Source organism: Botryllus schlosseri, chromosome 4 (genome assembly GCF_051294905.1).
Source record: "Botryllus schlosseri isolate E-star chromosome 4, Bs_hap1, whole genome shotgun sequence".
Lineage (NCBI taxonomy): Eukaryota > Metazoa > Chordata > Ascidiacea > Stolidobranchia > Styelidae > Botryllus > Botryllus schlosseri.
In genome coordinates, this window is record NC_137239.1 from 13,772,097 (window position 1) to 13,787,195 (window position 15,099).

A 15,099-nucleotide genomic window follows, 5' to 3' on the forward strand; every position below is an offset into this window, starting at 1 on the left:
TCTTCGAGAGGTAAAGAGAATGCCGTCTTCTGGTTTAGGGGCTCGGACCCTCTGTTCAAAATCATCAAATTTAAGTTACTGTCACGCAGGCGGCCAATATCACTCGCGAATTCTATATGCCCGACTCGAAATCTTGAACTGTCCGATACGTTGATTACTCATAGAGCATAGCACACATGGCGACGCCCATTGCAAAACGCAGTTTTTAGATGGTCATTGTCTTCCTTATCTACGGCGCGTAATTAACTGTTGTGGATGTGACAATTACAAACTCGAATTACAAACAACGTCATAGCTATCCACGTTCTTGTTTAATAAGTATAGCTCTATGTAGTACCGGCGATAAAATGTAGGCGTGTAGCAACCTTGTGTTACCGCCGAATACTTTGAGAATTGAGAAGTCGATAAGTATTTAGATTTTCGGAATCAGTGTGACAGTCACATTCGATTAATATCAGTTATAATAAATGCTAAGCTACTTCCGATGAATTGTGTTATCAATGGTGAGGCTCGGCCCGTCCGTGCCTCACCTCTCGTTTCGAGCTTTATTTTCGAACAATAAATGCCAGTTTTAAAGAGAAAAGATGGCGCAAACGAGGAATCCCGTGTACTGAATTCGAATTAGTGCTACCGTGACGTCACGAATTTTCAATTGTGACGTAACAGTTGATTGTCATGTATGGCTCTTTGGGAGTTGAGATGGAAAAAATAGGGCCAATATGGCTCTTCGGACAAAAAGGTTCCCGACCACTGCTTTATAGCATCAATATGAAATGCCGTTCTGCGGTCCGCAAGATCGTTGTCAGATATTACATGGCTTGATCATAGAGATTGACAAGCATTGGGGCCCAGAGCCCTTGGTCTTTTTATATTGCCTCAAAAAAGTATTCGTCATATAAATGTGCATGTGCAAATCATCAGTGGAGAACATCATTTAACTCTAATGAAGCTATGATTCAGCGATATTTCATGTCAGCACATGATTGTATAACGTAGACTGGAAACCCATCCTTGAAATACGCGTGGTGCGCCTAGTTATCATTTGCCGCATGTTGTATGCTGCAATATGTGTAATACACATTGTGCATACTCTCGTCGCCAATCTGCAACGTAGGTACTGAATTGTAATCAAATACGAGAGATTTCATATCCGTCCAGGATACTTATAAAGTTGCTTCAATATAATTTTGGCCAAGGTATTTTCCTGGTTTTGCAAATTTGGATTCTGACGAATATAGTGTGACCAATATCAGATATGTAGTCATTCATTTGACAAGTTCTGCAAAGGACTCGAATATGGCGTCGACGAATAACGGACAGGAAGACATCGAAACGTCCATTAACCGAACACCCGCATCTCAGATTATGTTGTCGGTAAGACATGGAAGTTCAATTCTATTGTATATACTATTTACAAGCTTAAACCTCGGCTATAAATACACAGAGAGTGAAATATAGACTGAAATATATCGCGTGAACGAGCACGGGACAATAAAGGTTGATAAAATATTGATAAAAATTTTTGAAGTCACATAGAATAACATCATCCAAACAATGTAGGCCACATATATATTTTAGTAAGATGGTTATCCTGCTTATACTTATCATAATTCTTGCGGTGATTTAGTTACATTTTCAACGAAGCCATGTGGTTACGCTTTCACGTAAATTGATGTAGATGAACTCGCAAACCTATGCCAATCGTACGTCAGTGACTCATTCTGAAGTGCTCAGAATTCCTATGGAATCAAAACTATGCCGCTTGCCTCAATCAACCAACGATACTCTATTATCACGCAAGGACTGACCTACACGGATTGATCTCTCTATGAAAGGCATGCGTCCTTGAGAGCATTTCATCAGGACACTAAAAGATAATGTGGATAATCTCGTGTAATAGAAACCACAGTCCATTAACATTGCCACCAACAGTTTGTCCTCTCACTTGATTGAAAATGCGTTACGTACAGAAGTCAGTAATCAAAGTGTGCGCTGTTTGATTATATTTTAGTAAAGATCATAGCGATAGTTGATAACGGAACGCGTAATCACTGCAACATAAATATTGCATTATCAAGATATTTTAGGATGATGGTTTGGGAAAGGATCGGTCAACCGCTTTACATCTATTCCCGATTACCGCCATTCTTTGTGCGATTCGTAGCGTGTCCAAACTGTCCATCATATACGCATTCAGCAATCACGCACATTGATGGAATTCTAAAGCTTTTTTACCGCCTGTATTGCTGCATCATATTGCTTTTACTGAGTAAGCAGGTAATTGTCCAGGAGTGTTAATGCATAACAAATGAATCTTCAGCACCTGTGGTCGTAAGCGCGATAAGAAGGTAAATAGTTTCTGTTCCTATTGAGGTCGCATTAGATGGAATACAATCGGGATCAGTATAGTGAGATTTGAGTTGGTGAAATGTCGGAATTTTGCTGCGCTGTTGACTATTTAACTTGAATATGCTTTTCTCGTGGCTTATCAACTACTATATATGGTCATTTCGCCTAAACCAATTAATTCATTCGCACTTACGCCCACCGTTGAGTGCGGACGCCTTGTTAACGATTGGGTTAAGCTTTGCAAAATGCCTACTCGCTACACATACAATAGCGCGTTGCTTAAACGACAGAACCATTTGCCCGCTCAAATTTTCTATACTTGAACATTCAAATTTGCAAACTTATTCCACTACTTTTCGAATACTTTATTACCTGTACGTGAATCTTTTATTCGTTTGGCAATGACTGCGTATGTATACGCATGAGGATATTTGCGTTGATAGTTGATACAACACTTACATCAGTGACTAATTTCACTAATTCCAATGCGCGTATTTCCTATATTTATGCGCATTTTCGCGGAATGTTTTATTGTATACGATCAAACGCGAAGTGCACGTTGCTAAACCGCATGATGACATTGGAGGAATAAACTGAAAACATGCGAATAATCGTAGTTTGTTCGTTTTGAAATGTGAATTACAGGCTACGTCAATTCCTGTCGTAAAACTCTCCATAGTGAAAAACGTAATACCCTATATACACGATTGAATTCGTATTATCCTGTTATCGCCCTTTCTGATTTTGTCTTTAGTATATTTTCTTGTGACGAAATCATATTTCTTGGAACCTCATTTGTAAATGATATTGTTGACCATGGTGCATTTATTCTACGCAATCTTTCACCGCGGTGCAAAAGAAAAACAGGTGATAAGCACCTAATATTTTTTGTTTGATAAACAGCAACACTTCCAAAAGAGATTGACCATTCTAACGATATAAACATATCAATGCATGTGCAATGTGCACACGGCCCTATTTTCAAACCACAGCGTTCAACACCTGGGTCCCATGCATCATCGTTAGGATATAATCACGGACTCCGCCGCTTTTAATGCTAAGAACATACAACGAACCATCAGGCGCAATGCTACATTGGAAATGTCCAGGGCTACTAACAACAGATGTGTGTGCATCACGAGCGCAGTATAGTGAGACTGCATGTCGAAACTCGGTTATCGCATGGACCTGATATCACCTATTCGCATACATATAGAACATGACTTAGAACTAGAATCGTTGGCATCGTGAATTATTTTGATGGTAAATCAGTTTCATCAATCCATTTTGATGAAACACAAACAAGATAACATTCGCTAAATAATTTCCACGCGAAACACTGACAAGGATAACGGAAGCTGTGATCACGCCCGCTATAAAACACCTGCGGTTCATTAAATTTATTATCAAGATGGAATATTTCAATAGCGCTTGTGATTCTAATTTGAGTTCGCTTGTCGAAAAATAATGTTGTGTAAATCATGACCTGAATTATGTTTGCTGATGGTTGGGCATGATATTATTTACTGAGATAGCTATCGTAGTCATATTACGGAAGAAACGTTCCGGGAAATTGAGAGAGACGCGTGATTGCATTGTTGCTAGAAGGATTCTGAAAAAAATTCCCACTTGCGACTATTCATATGTCCATCGAAATCTATAAATACGGTGCGGTGATTGCATTCAATGCAATAATTTTGGATTCCCTTGTCCTCGTGAATGATGGGTGCCATGTCGTTTGCGATCCTCTGCACGTGCTTGCTTCTGATCGGTCAAGGCAGCGGTTGCTTTATGCCAGAGGTAATGCCTGCAATGTTTATCGGTAGTCTCACCCGGGAGAAGTACCAAGAGTATTTTAGACGGCAGAGGACACAACGCCTATGCAATGATTTGGATGTAAGTATATAGAAAATGTACAGTGGTGTATGAATTGTTGAGAACTATTACCCTCTGAAGTACCTGGGTGAATCCAACTCTTCCGCATAACATTTTTTTTTTAATCATCCTCTCGCATGCTTGGGATGACAAGTCTTTATGCCCCCTGCAAGTTTTCGACTTGGGCCTTATTATGTAATCTTTTTACTCAGTCACAATGGATCTTAGACTCTGGGTGAACTTCAAAATACTCCGCCCTTCAAAATATCGATCCGGGCTACACTTATGCGCAAAGGGTTGAACAAAGTCGGATGCCTGAGCTATTCCAATCAGAATAGAGCATTAGCCTTCTTATCTAATCTAATATAGAGTATCCGAGTGCCATTCGTTTTGACGTCATCACAGTCTGGGAGAGGTCACATATGAACCTTTTACGAGACTTGAAAGAAAATGATAACAATTATACGCCATATATCTTCGTTCGCCTTCTACAGTGCGAAGTGCAGCAGGTCGCTCACTACATCAAAGAAATGAGGAAATCGTCTTTTGTTGTTCAACTCTAACGAATACAATTAATAGTCGATTCGGATTCGTGTAGGCCTATACTCGCGCCATTGTGCCAAGTCTTACTGTCTTGTCATCGTGATAGTAGAAGTTGTCGCGAGCAGGCGATTGCATTGTGTTCCTGGAGTAAATATTAAGGTTTTTGTACCATAAAATAAAACGTAACCTCAAGTGAAGCTCATCAGTTCTTGAAGAACTCCATGATTATCAGCGAACAACTGCGGCGATGCCCGTACGAGACGAATAACTGATTACATGCACGCAATCCCGAATAATGTGTTCGCAATCATATCTGCTTCATGTGATAATCCTAGTCTGCACCCTCGTACAGGCCTATTCTAGTTTGTCACGAAATGGCACAGTGGTTCCCAACCTTTTTCGACCCATCGCCCCCTTTTCAAGTTCAACACCGATCATCACCCCCTCAAATTTTGTGAACAGAAAAATGGGCCTACAAACTGTAATCACCGGTGGGTTGACTAAAAAAAAAGTCAACTTTTCGGCTCGATGTCGAATTTTACACTTTTGCAACCAATTTTCATGGGTTGACTAAAAAAAATGGTAATTTCTCCCACTTGACTCCAATATAGCCGTTTGAACGCGTCATCGTCCCCTCCGCTATTTTCACCCCCTTTGTCCATTCTCGCCCCCCTAGACCGCCAAATCGCCCCCTGGGGGCGATATCGCCCACGTTGGGAACCACTGGTTTAAAACATGTTTTTATTGTTCTATATTAGTTGTATTTTTTGTCATAGTGTCACGATTCTTCAATTTGACATTGACAATTTAAAATAAGGGTAAATATGGCTTCTTCGACGGAATAGGCTTCCGACCACCGTGACAGACAGACTAAAACTATCTTTAACAAGGACCAGATCGTTATGCAGCAGTTTTACGGTCGCCGGTCATCATCATCAGAGCACCCATTCCATACCAATGATCTATATCCACTTGCTATAACCGTGGAACCGATGACGATTTCGAGGGTTTCCGCCACTCCATATCGTATACGTCGACTAAATTGGGGGCAGATGGTCGGTAGGCTCGAAAGTATTTAAACAATTATGGCATAATTATACAGCGTTTGAAAAAAAATTGCCTATTTAAAGAAGCATTTGTTTAAAACACTGTTTGAATCATGTTTTAAACAGAGTGTTTTGAAACACCGTTTGTTTTAAATGCAACCCTACCTGTCAGGATGTTTGTAGCGTAGCTTCACGCGGGTCACTGGCCGTGGCCAGTGGACGGCGTTTGAATATGTTGTCAAATATTGATGCAACATTCGATCCGCGGTGGCACAAATTCGGATTGCGACTCTTGTGGCGGAGCATCGTGTGCATCGACACCCCGTTCTAGGAAATGCCAATTCTATCTACAATAGTTGTAAGCTCATTTTTAATTAGCAATTGGTATCACATTGATCTGCATAGCATAAATATTCATTATAATGTCTTGGTTTTGTGTGAAAAATACATGTTAATGATATTTTTGTAGTCTCGAATAATGCATTATACATGAGTAGTTAGATGTGAATTGTGGCTTTTCTGACTTAGCGAAAATTAGGGGTTTCCAACGGCTTGCGCATTACCGTAAGTGTTCCAGACGTTGGTAAAAGTTAACAATCAATGTACTAGAGTAAAAACTAGTAGTAGTAGTACAATTATATTCATTAACTACCCTTGTACAATGCGACTAATTAGAATCACGTGTAGAATATGAGTAATACTAATACCTAGAGCGATTACTTTTTGACATGCCTAAAAAAAAGTAAAAAATTGTTCAAATTGTTTACAAAGACAAAATGTTTTGTAAACTGCATTTCGTTGGTGTCGTAAAGCTAGAGGTTGACCTGTCGGGGAACTTGGCATTTGACATTTTAGACCCTGTAGCAAACGGTTCCATACTATTTCCGAGAATGCTGTAACCGCGAATGGACATTACCGAGAACGGACATTACCGAGAATGGACATAAGCGAGAATGGCCAATGCCAAGAACCTAGCTTACTGCGACGGGCGTTGTCGAGAAATTTATACCTGAGAATCGATACCGAATGTGGCAACGCCATGATGCACACACACGATCTGTTCATATGCATAACATGTCTGCAGTGCCTACATTGTATTCTCGGTAATGTCCATTCTCCGTGGTGTTCATTTTCGGTATTGTTCATTCTCGGTAATGTCCGTTCTCGGTATTGTCCTTCTCGGTAATAGCATTCTCGGTAATAGCATTCTCTGTATTGACCGGACTCGGTAGCAAACGTTATGTGTCTCCTGTTGCAGATGCCCCATTGTCTATTAATTGTGAATCATAAACCATCGAGTGAAACAAATAAGTTTACCGGGCGTGATGATCAGCACGGTCCGTGTACACATAAAAACGAGTTAAATTTTAGTAAGTCCGCCGATATTTCAAATCTTCATTTGAAACTTGACTCCGTAGTAGACATTGGTTCTTATGTAGCACATTGGTTCTCAACGTATGGTTGTATCGCGCGATGTTAACAAAACTCAGATTTGGGTTGTGGTCTATTAAATGCGACACTGGCACTCCAGCTTAATACACTGAACTTCAATGCTGCCAGCGAACAACTGTTGCTCTTGAACGTTTGAACTCTATTCTCGCCAAGCTACTTCGTACGGACAGACAGCTCCAATCAGAAACGTAGAAAAGTACTGCAATTCTAACATTATGCGCAACAATGCGTTATTTAAATACTTGATGGCAAGATTTTGTCAAAACCAAGTTTTTGAATGTCGGAAAATTTCAAGATTTTAATTATTAGTGCAGAATCTTCCGTTTTTAGGTCAAAAAATAACTGCCCTACTCGTAACACACACCAGCTAATTAGAAAGCTAGGTAGGTTCTGCAGAGTATTGCATCGCTTGCAACAGAGCAAAGTAATTTGTTTTCGTAACCTCAAAAAAATTATTATTATAGTTTGTATTAATTTACGGCACATGTATCATTGAATGTTAACCGGGATATAAAAGTCATATTTCCATAGAATTCCAATAACAATAAAACAAACAATACTTGATTTAAAAGCAAATCATATTAAATTGTTTATACACTCAACATCAGCTACAGAAATGGAATGCTTTGTACAAGATTTCCTTTCATTGTCTCTGGTAATCCGACCACAAAGAAATGTATAAATCGCAGCCCGCGGGTAGATATGGCGTTTCTGCAAAATGTTCGATTAGCAAATCCGAAATGAATGTGATTCCTCTGGCATAGGCTACGTGATATGGTCTAATATGACTTATGGGTCAGTTCAAGAACTAATGGAAATAAAATACGTTATGTTCACTTTCACGCACTTTATCGCCGATGTTTGCTTATTGTTACAATAAGACTATTGTTTCGCTTGTTATTCTGTTTCTGTAAGCGTAAATGAACGCACTGATAATGGAATTATAGGAGATCGATGTGGTTTCAATTGCGGTTCCAAGTCCTGTGGATAAGCACGAGATGTAAATAGATGTCAGATTACTCGTGGCGAAATCGGCCCAGGTGAATTGTAAACTCGATTCAACTCGTAAAGCTGTGGCGAGGCGCTGCATTGATTGAATGACACTCATGTAGCGGTTTCAATGCCGCGTGTTTTAATCTCAGCGCAATTCGAAGTATGCCAGATAACTCCAATTTTCGCGCTAGTGCCCCAGTGCATGCAATTTGATTATCAAGTCGAGCGATAGCCAACAACCGGGCTTTTGAGAATGTAGAGCTGTTGCGCATACACGGGATAGATCCGGCGCAATGCTGACCTATTGCGACTCGAATCAGGCGTTTTGAATAAGATGATTAGAGTCGAATCAACAGGGCCTGGCACACTGTAGGCTATATACTTGATGTAAATTGATGGTACTAATTGATTGAATTTGATTGACAGTCGCATAGGAATAAAAACCGAAGTGAGAAGGTTGATCTCACGGCTCCCATTCATAATATAGTAATTTTACTCAATCTCAACAGTTTCTGGCCCTATTTTCCAAGTATCTGGCCGGCTAAACGAAATATCAATAATATGGGTACTTTACTTATACTAGTCTTCGAATTTAGAATGAAATGTCCGTCTTGGCCGTCCTAGCCTCGATTCATATGACTTGGTTCGAGTCATGCACAATGAGTCGAGTCGAGTCATTTTACGCATTTAGCAAAATGATTAGAGTCAAGTCGAGTCACTAAAAAATCGTGACTCGAGTCGAGTCATGACAACAGTAATTACAACCCTGGTGCTTAATTTGAATAAAACAGGGCCCCGCGAGCTTCGAAATCTCCCGCAAATAGTTCGTGATACATAGGAACAGGTATGTGAGCCGCGTTGCGACAAAACAATTTGCGTGCCATGAAAAATCATCTCGCGTGCCACTTGATCGTATTATCGAAATCATTTTAAAACCAATATACATGTAACCTTGAAATGTAATCGTAGTCACGTCAATAGCATCGTACCGTTATTTTATGATTCGGTAAACTAAGTCTTTTTCTCGTTGCCGTGCAGCTGACATTAACTGCTTCCGTCACTTGCAGTATTGGACAAATATTATAAACGGCGATTCAAGTCGACTGGGGAATCCGATTCAAATCGGCCCTGACTCGGCGTCGACCATTGCCGACTATTGAAGAATATCCTCGCGATGACTGACCATCAGAAACATGTGTCACGTAATATGAGGTTTAAATACACTTTTGCAATGAACTGTATTCCGCACGGCACTGACAGTGCTACCGACCACGGCTGTATATTACTAGACGGTCGCTGTTTGACACTGACTATAGATCGACATGACACCAGTTTTTATTTTACAGGTTGGACACATTCCGCAGAATGAGGTCTGTACAGTTACAAAGCGAAATATTCAAAAGTCTTACGGTTATTGCAATTTTTCCATGAATGATTCCTGTATAACAAAAAACGAAAGGTATGCTGAGCGTTTTTAGACCGTAAAGAATATATTCTAATCGGCTGTTGTTGTTTGAGTTGATCATGGTGTTTGTCGACTCATGTGGTCATGCCCTTTACACCTGCAATTACCATACACACATCCGCGTCAGCGGTGTCTTACAAAGGCCTAGAGGTGGGCCGTGCTATAAGTCGACAGTTACGGAAAATAAGAAGAATATCGGCCTGGTGTAAATGACCATAGTAGTCGACAAACACCATGAATACCCCAAAACAAACAAACCATACACACACACACACACACACATACTTTCCGCGGCGTTCGGCACTACGCGATTCACAACTGAGTCTGCTTTGGTAATGGCGAAAGCATGATTTATCTCTCAATCGTTTTCATCAGCTTATTACAAACCGAAATCGCTAATATTATTGCTGTGAAAAATCATTGTTTGGTACTTCCATATAATGCGTATACACATGCTCAGATTCACTGATAAAACTGATGGAAGCGGCATATTCGAAAATCTAGGGCACCAAGGAAACACGGTTAAAACACTAATCATGATTTTCAAGTGGGTCAGCATCCGGCAGGTCCATTGTTCCTATTTACCATGTCGAAGCATGTTGCAATTTCATGACTCTTTTAAAGATTGTCGCTACTCAAAAGATATCGGAATGACCCACATGCACCAGATCAAACCTAAACAAAACCTACTTTGTTGAGATGCATGTCATTCGAGATTCGCATGTCTCCGCGAGGAGCAATATTTTCCTCTGTGGGTCGCATTTATACCGGGGAGCTCAGGTTGCCAGGACAGGACTATTTGCCGCCGGTTTCGGCCACCATGCGTCCGTTATTTTGGGTACTTCGCGAGTCGCCTTTTGTTTAAAACTGCAGATGTCTTGGTGTAGCATGACGTGGAGATGGCTCCAGTTGAAATAGCGGTGACCAATATAACCCTGCGGGCTGCACACATCGCTAGACTGAAGCATCCAAACGGCTTCAGAATTGCAACCCAAGTGTTGTAAATTTACCTGCGCTTCTTATAGTCATGTGATTTGCGTAAGTCGAGAACGAAAATGAACGTGTTGTAAGTAGGCACTAGTCAGATATTAATAAGAAATATTGACCTAGTGTAAAATGACATTGGCTCGGCACAATGATTCGAGTGTACTTCAATATGAATCGAGTATTAATTCCAGTGATTCGAGATTAGTAGTGAGAGATGATTTTTCAATGTACCGGAATTATAAGCTCCATCCCACTAAAAGTTAATTTATCAACGAAAACTATAGTACATCGCGGGGGTTCCCAAACGTTTCACGGTCGCGACATCAATTTCGATTTGAAAGTGTTCCGGGACCCGACAAGATTTCGTAATGGTGAAGCGTCCGGCTTCTTGATCGGCAGGTCGTGGGTTCCATCCCCGGCCGGGTCATACCAAATACCTGATTAATAACACTGGTATCCATGATTTCCCTGCTTGGCGCTCATGCATTACTGGGATAGCATGGAGGGGTGGTGCATGACTTAGAAAGTCGTAAAGGCTATATCTGCACTTCCTTGTCCAGCGGCATATGCACATCTTGCACTCGTGATATGCATATGCACAAATCGTGTGTATGTGTATCATGAGTCGGTGTATATGCCGCACAAAACATCAAGAACAAACATAAACTACTACGTCTTTTCCTTTCTTTTCCCCACCTCTAAATTTAGCGTGCTGATTGCTAACAACTGGTCAGCGTTTTCGCCCAAACCTATTCAAGGCATATAGGAAAAGCTGGCGGCTATGTGAGCAGTAAGATCAATTATGCAATATGAGCTCGTTAACCTCCGTTCTTAGATTAAGAAACTCCATCAAGACTATGACAACGTATTTTGCTCTTTTGGAACGATTTCTATCTATATATCTATATCCAATCGAAGTAGTCAAGTATTGCTACGTGAAATTCTGCGTCACGCAAAATACAGATAACTATCTACATAACTTATCGGACCGCGTCGTATGCGTGTGTCCTGCATATGTAGGCTATTTGCTGTACCAGTCACTTGTAATTTTCCCGAAAAGAAAAATCACCGTCCTATTGGTTCTTATATGTTCCAGACACTTTAATTTTCATTGTGATGGCCAGACAACAACCTTACGTTATAGTAGGAGGCGCTTTAAAATGACTCTTCGACTGATCTGAAGCCTTGTTTGTCGCGTGCGCATTCGTCAGAGGTCGTTTTACCCTCTATTTTGAATAATAAACTAAAATATTCAGAAATGATCCTCAGATAGCATCCGCTTATTTGACAATCCTATAACAGTCATTGGTATTTAATTTTCGTGTCCGCGACCCCAGAGAATAGGCAAGCGACCCCATTGGGGTCGCGACCCCTAGTTTGGGAAGCCCTGAGAGAGTATGTTGCGTTGTGGACCCCTTGGAACTTCGGTTGTTCGTATCACAGCATACAAACATGCAGTACAAGCTACACACATGACATATCTGTGACTTACAGGATTGTCATAAAGTGCAATGAAATGAAATAGGCATGGTTGAAGAAATATTAAATGATAGTGAATTTGACGTAGAATTAGCATAAATGGGACATATTTTACCTTTCCACATCTTCATACCGTTTTAACGCCATACTGCGTGATACGCGAATACTAGAATACTCGACTCGATTTGAACAATAATACTCGATTGCGGATTTTCTCCGGCCCTATACAAATGACTATAGTATTAGAAACACAATGACTACCAAAACAATAACAGCGACAGTGAATCGAGCTAAGTGCGAAAAAATATTTCAAGTTAGTCAAATCTTCAAGTCATCATCTAAAACTTCTCTTCATGATCATTGACGAAATTTTTAGGTAAAATTGCCTCATTCACCCCGTGGATAAACCAATGCGTGCACCTGAATTAGTTTTTGACATGTGTTGCAAATCGCTATTTGTGCTTGTGATTGAGTAGACATTTACGACGTTAATTCTGTACTACTGCTATGACCACAACCATCCACCGCAACACGTTGCAGAGGAGAATTCCGACGATCGCCAAACAGCCGAGACTGCAGAGAATCACGCAGGCACATCAGAAGACACCTCGACCAATCTCGACACCGTCGGGTAAGGAACACGTTGAGACTCTCCCGGCTGAGGTTTGAAGAGGACTTCATAAGATATGCAGGTGATAACAGAAGGTATACCTTCTAGAAATACCTTTATTTATATGCCCTCCCTGACTTTGAACCTGACTACGCAAGTATATCCCCCGAATTTTATCGCTCACGCATCAGTGCTCGAATTTTATATGAGACTCATTCTTCTCTTATTTCAGGTCATGTCGCGCTTACTTTTGACGGCAGAAGAGTGCGAGTGGCGTGCACTGCACACATACAGTCCCAGACGCTATTGCGGGGTAGATGCCGTAATCTGGGCGGGAGCGACCCGGTTGGCGCGTGCGTGACGATGCAGGGGCTGGTAATCGGTCATCCGACGTGCACGAACACACCCACTTCGCGATGATGCGTATACGTGGATAAACGTTTCTATTTTGCTTCTCAATGTCCTTCTTTTTGTGTTTGCGATTGCAATAGAGATATTTTATTAAAATCAAACAATAGCTCACCTGCTGTATTCGTACTGTAGCCGCTCGGGTTGCCGTTCGGGTTACTATCCTATGTGTCAGTGCTTCTCAACCGGTGGTCGTGAAGCTATTTCAAGTGGGACTCGACAAATTTTTAAATGATACAGTTACATATTCAATTTAGCAAAGAGGCCAGACACCTCATCTTCTCACGGTAGAGGACAAAATACACGTTTTCTTTCTCTAAATTAAATTGCTTTTTCTCGCCTTAATCGCCTCAATCCACGCTCCCGTGCTCACAATTGTTCATAAGCCAGATTTTCGTGACAGTCATTTTGATTGGAGCGCGAAATCGGACAGTATGTTATTGTATACGCATGAGAATGGGAGTTTTGCTTACTTCAAATTCTTTGCGAACGTTGATCATGAAATGCAACTGTCTAGCCCAGGGGTCACCAACACGCGGCTCGCGAGGTCATATTTTGCGGCCCGCGACGTGATTTGAGATTTCAGAAGAAAACTGAGAAAACGATTTTGAAATGCAGTTTCAAGTATTGTTGTTGTTGTTGTTGTTGTTTCGAAATAAGCTATTCTCCTGTGCCCAACATCACTATTCGTCACTAGCTAAAACGGCTTTGGAGATGGCAACAGCATTCCATCGAGGGAGAATAATCTGCTGGAACGAATGGGCTGGGCATATTGCCTTGACGTGCAATGGCCAAAACACTGCCAAGATCGAGACACCTATAAAACGGCCTACGGCAGTGGTTCACTGGGCTGCGCGCCCCTCTTGTGGGGGCGTGAAAGCATCTGAAGAGGGTGCGGGGCTGCGGTCAACTGAAAAAGTTTTCGCGCTCCGCGCGATTTACATCCAGTTTATATTTTTTGGATGTTCCGTGTATTTTGTGCATATCAAAAGTCATAACCTTCAATGCCATCAAACTATCCGTTGGGATTGCTAGCATTCTGGTTGCATTTTGTGATATGACGATAAGGGGGGCGGGCGAAAGTTTTCAGTATCATTATGGGGGGCGTGTCTAAAAATGTTTGAGAACCACTGGCTTAGGGCTTCCCCACAAGATCAAACTTTACGTGGAGATGGTATTTCAGCTAGTACCGTGTCTCGCTAGCCCTAATATCGAGTCCTTATTCGCTGAAAAGCGTTTCCAGTATCGTGCACAGCTCAGACTTCAAAATAAAATGAAAAGAATGATATGATTTTTTGTTGTATTTGTATTCCTTTGATGAAATATTACTTCTTTAGTGGTCACTACGCCCATTGCCTAAATTAAGTAGCACGGCGTTGTACTGACGTAGAGTTCCGAAACGATGGTTGCCTAGTTTATACCCATATTGAATTCATGCGGCCCGCGGCCGCTGCGAAATTTGAAAAGTGGCCCGCGACCCGATTTGAGTTGGCGACCCCTGGTCTAGCCCAATTTGTAGTTAGAATAAGCCAACAATTGCAACGACGCAAGCTACTTTGAATACATTTGGGTTCGAATTACTAATTGGATACGCCCTCTCTCGTTTGTAATTATCTGCAGTGTAGTAATTCTTGTCACTGTTGGATCTAGCGAGATAGCGTATTGGTGATTCATCCGGCTTCCTGATCAGAAGGTCGTGGGGCCGGCCGGGACCAAAGACCAAAGACTCAAAAACTGGTGTCCGCTCAGAACTCAGGGATGGTATGGGAGACCAAATCGAAATAACCTTACCTAAAAGGTTGTAACGCATCTTCCAAGCATCTCAGTGGTGCATACGAGATCAATTCTCATTTATGATTTATCTCGTTACTCAGACGACGCATTGTGCGTTG

At 41.3% G+C, this 15,099-nt stretch overlaps 1 protein-coding gene across 1 annotated transcript; it reads left to right on the forward strand.

The window, feature by feature from the left end:
- Nucleotides 1-3,523: 3,523 nt before the first annotated feature.
- Nucleotides 3,524-14,348, forward strand: LOC145437080 (uncharacterized). The gene is made up of 4 exons (XM_080314256.1): nucleotides 3,524-4,245; nucleotides 9,605-9,717; nucleotides 12,730-12,881; nucleotides 13,032-14,348. Exons 1-4 carry the CDS (start codon nucleotides 4,069-4,071, stop codon nucleotides 13,217-13,219), a joined length of 630 nt encoding a protein of 209 aa, XP_080170382.1. The 5' UTR covers nucleotides 3,524-4,068; the 3' UTR covers nucleotides 13,220-14,348.
- The last annotated feature ends 751 nt before the right edge of the window (nucleotides 14,349-15,099 follow it).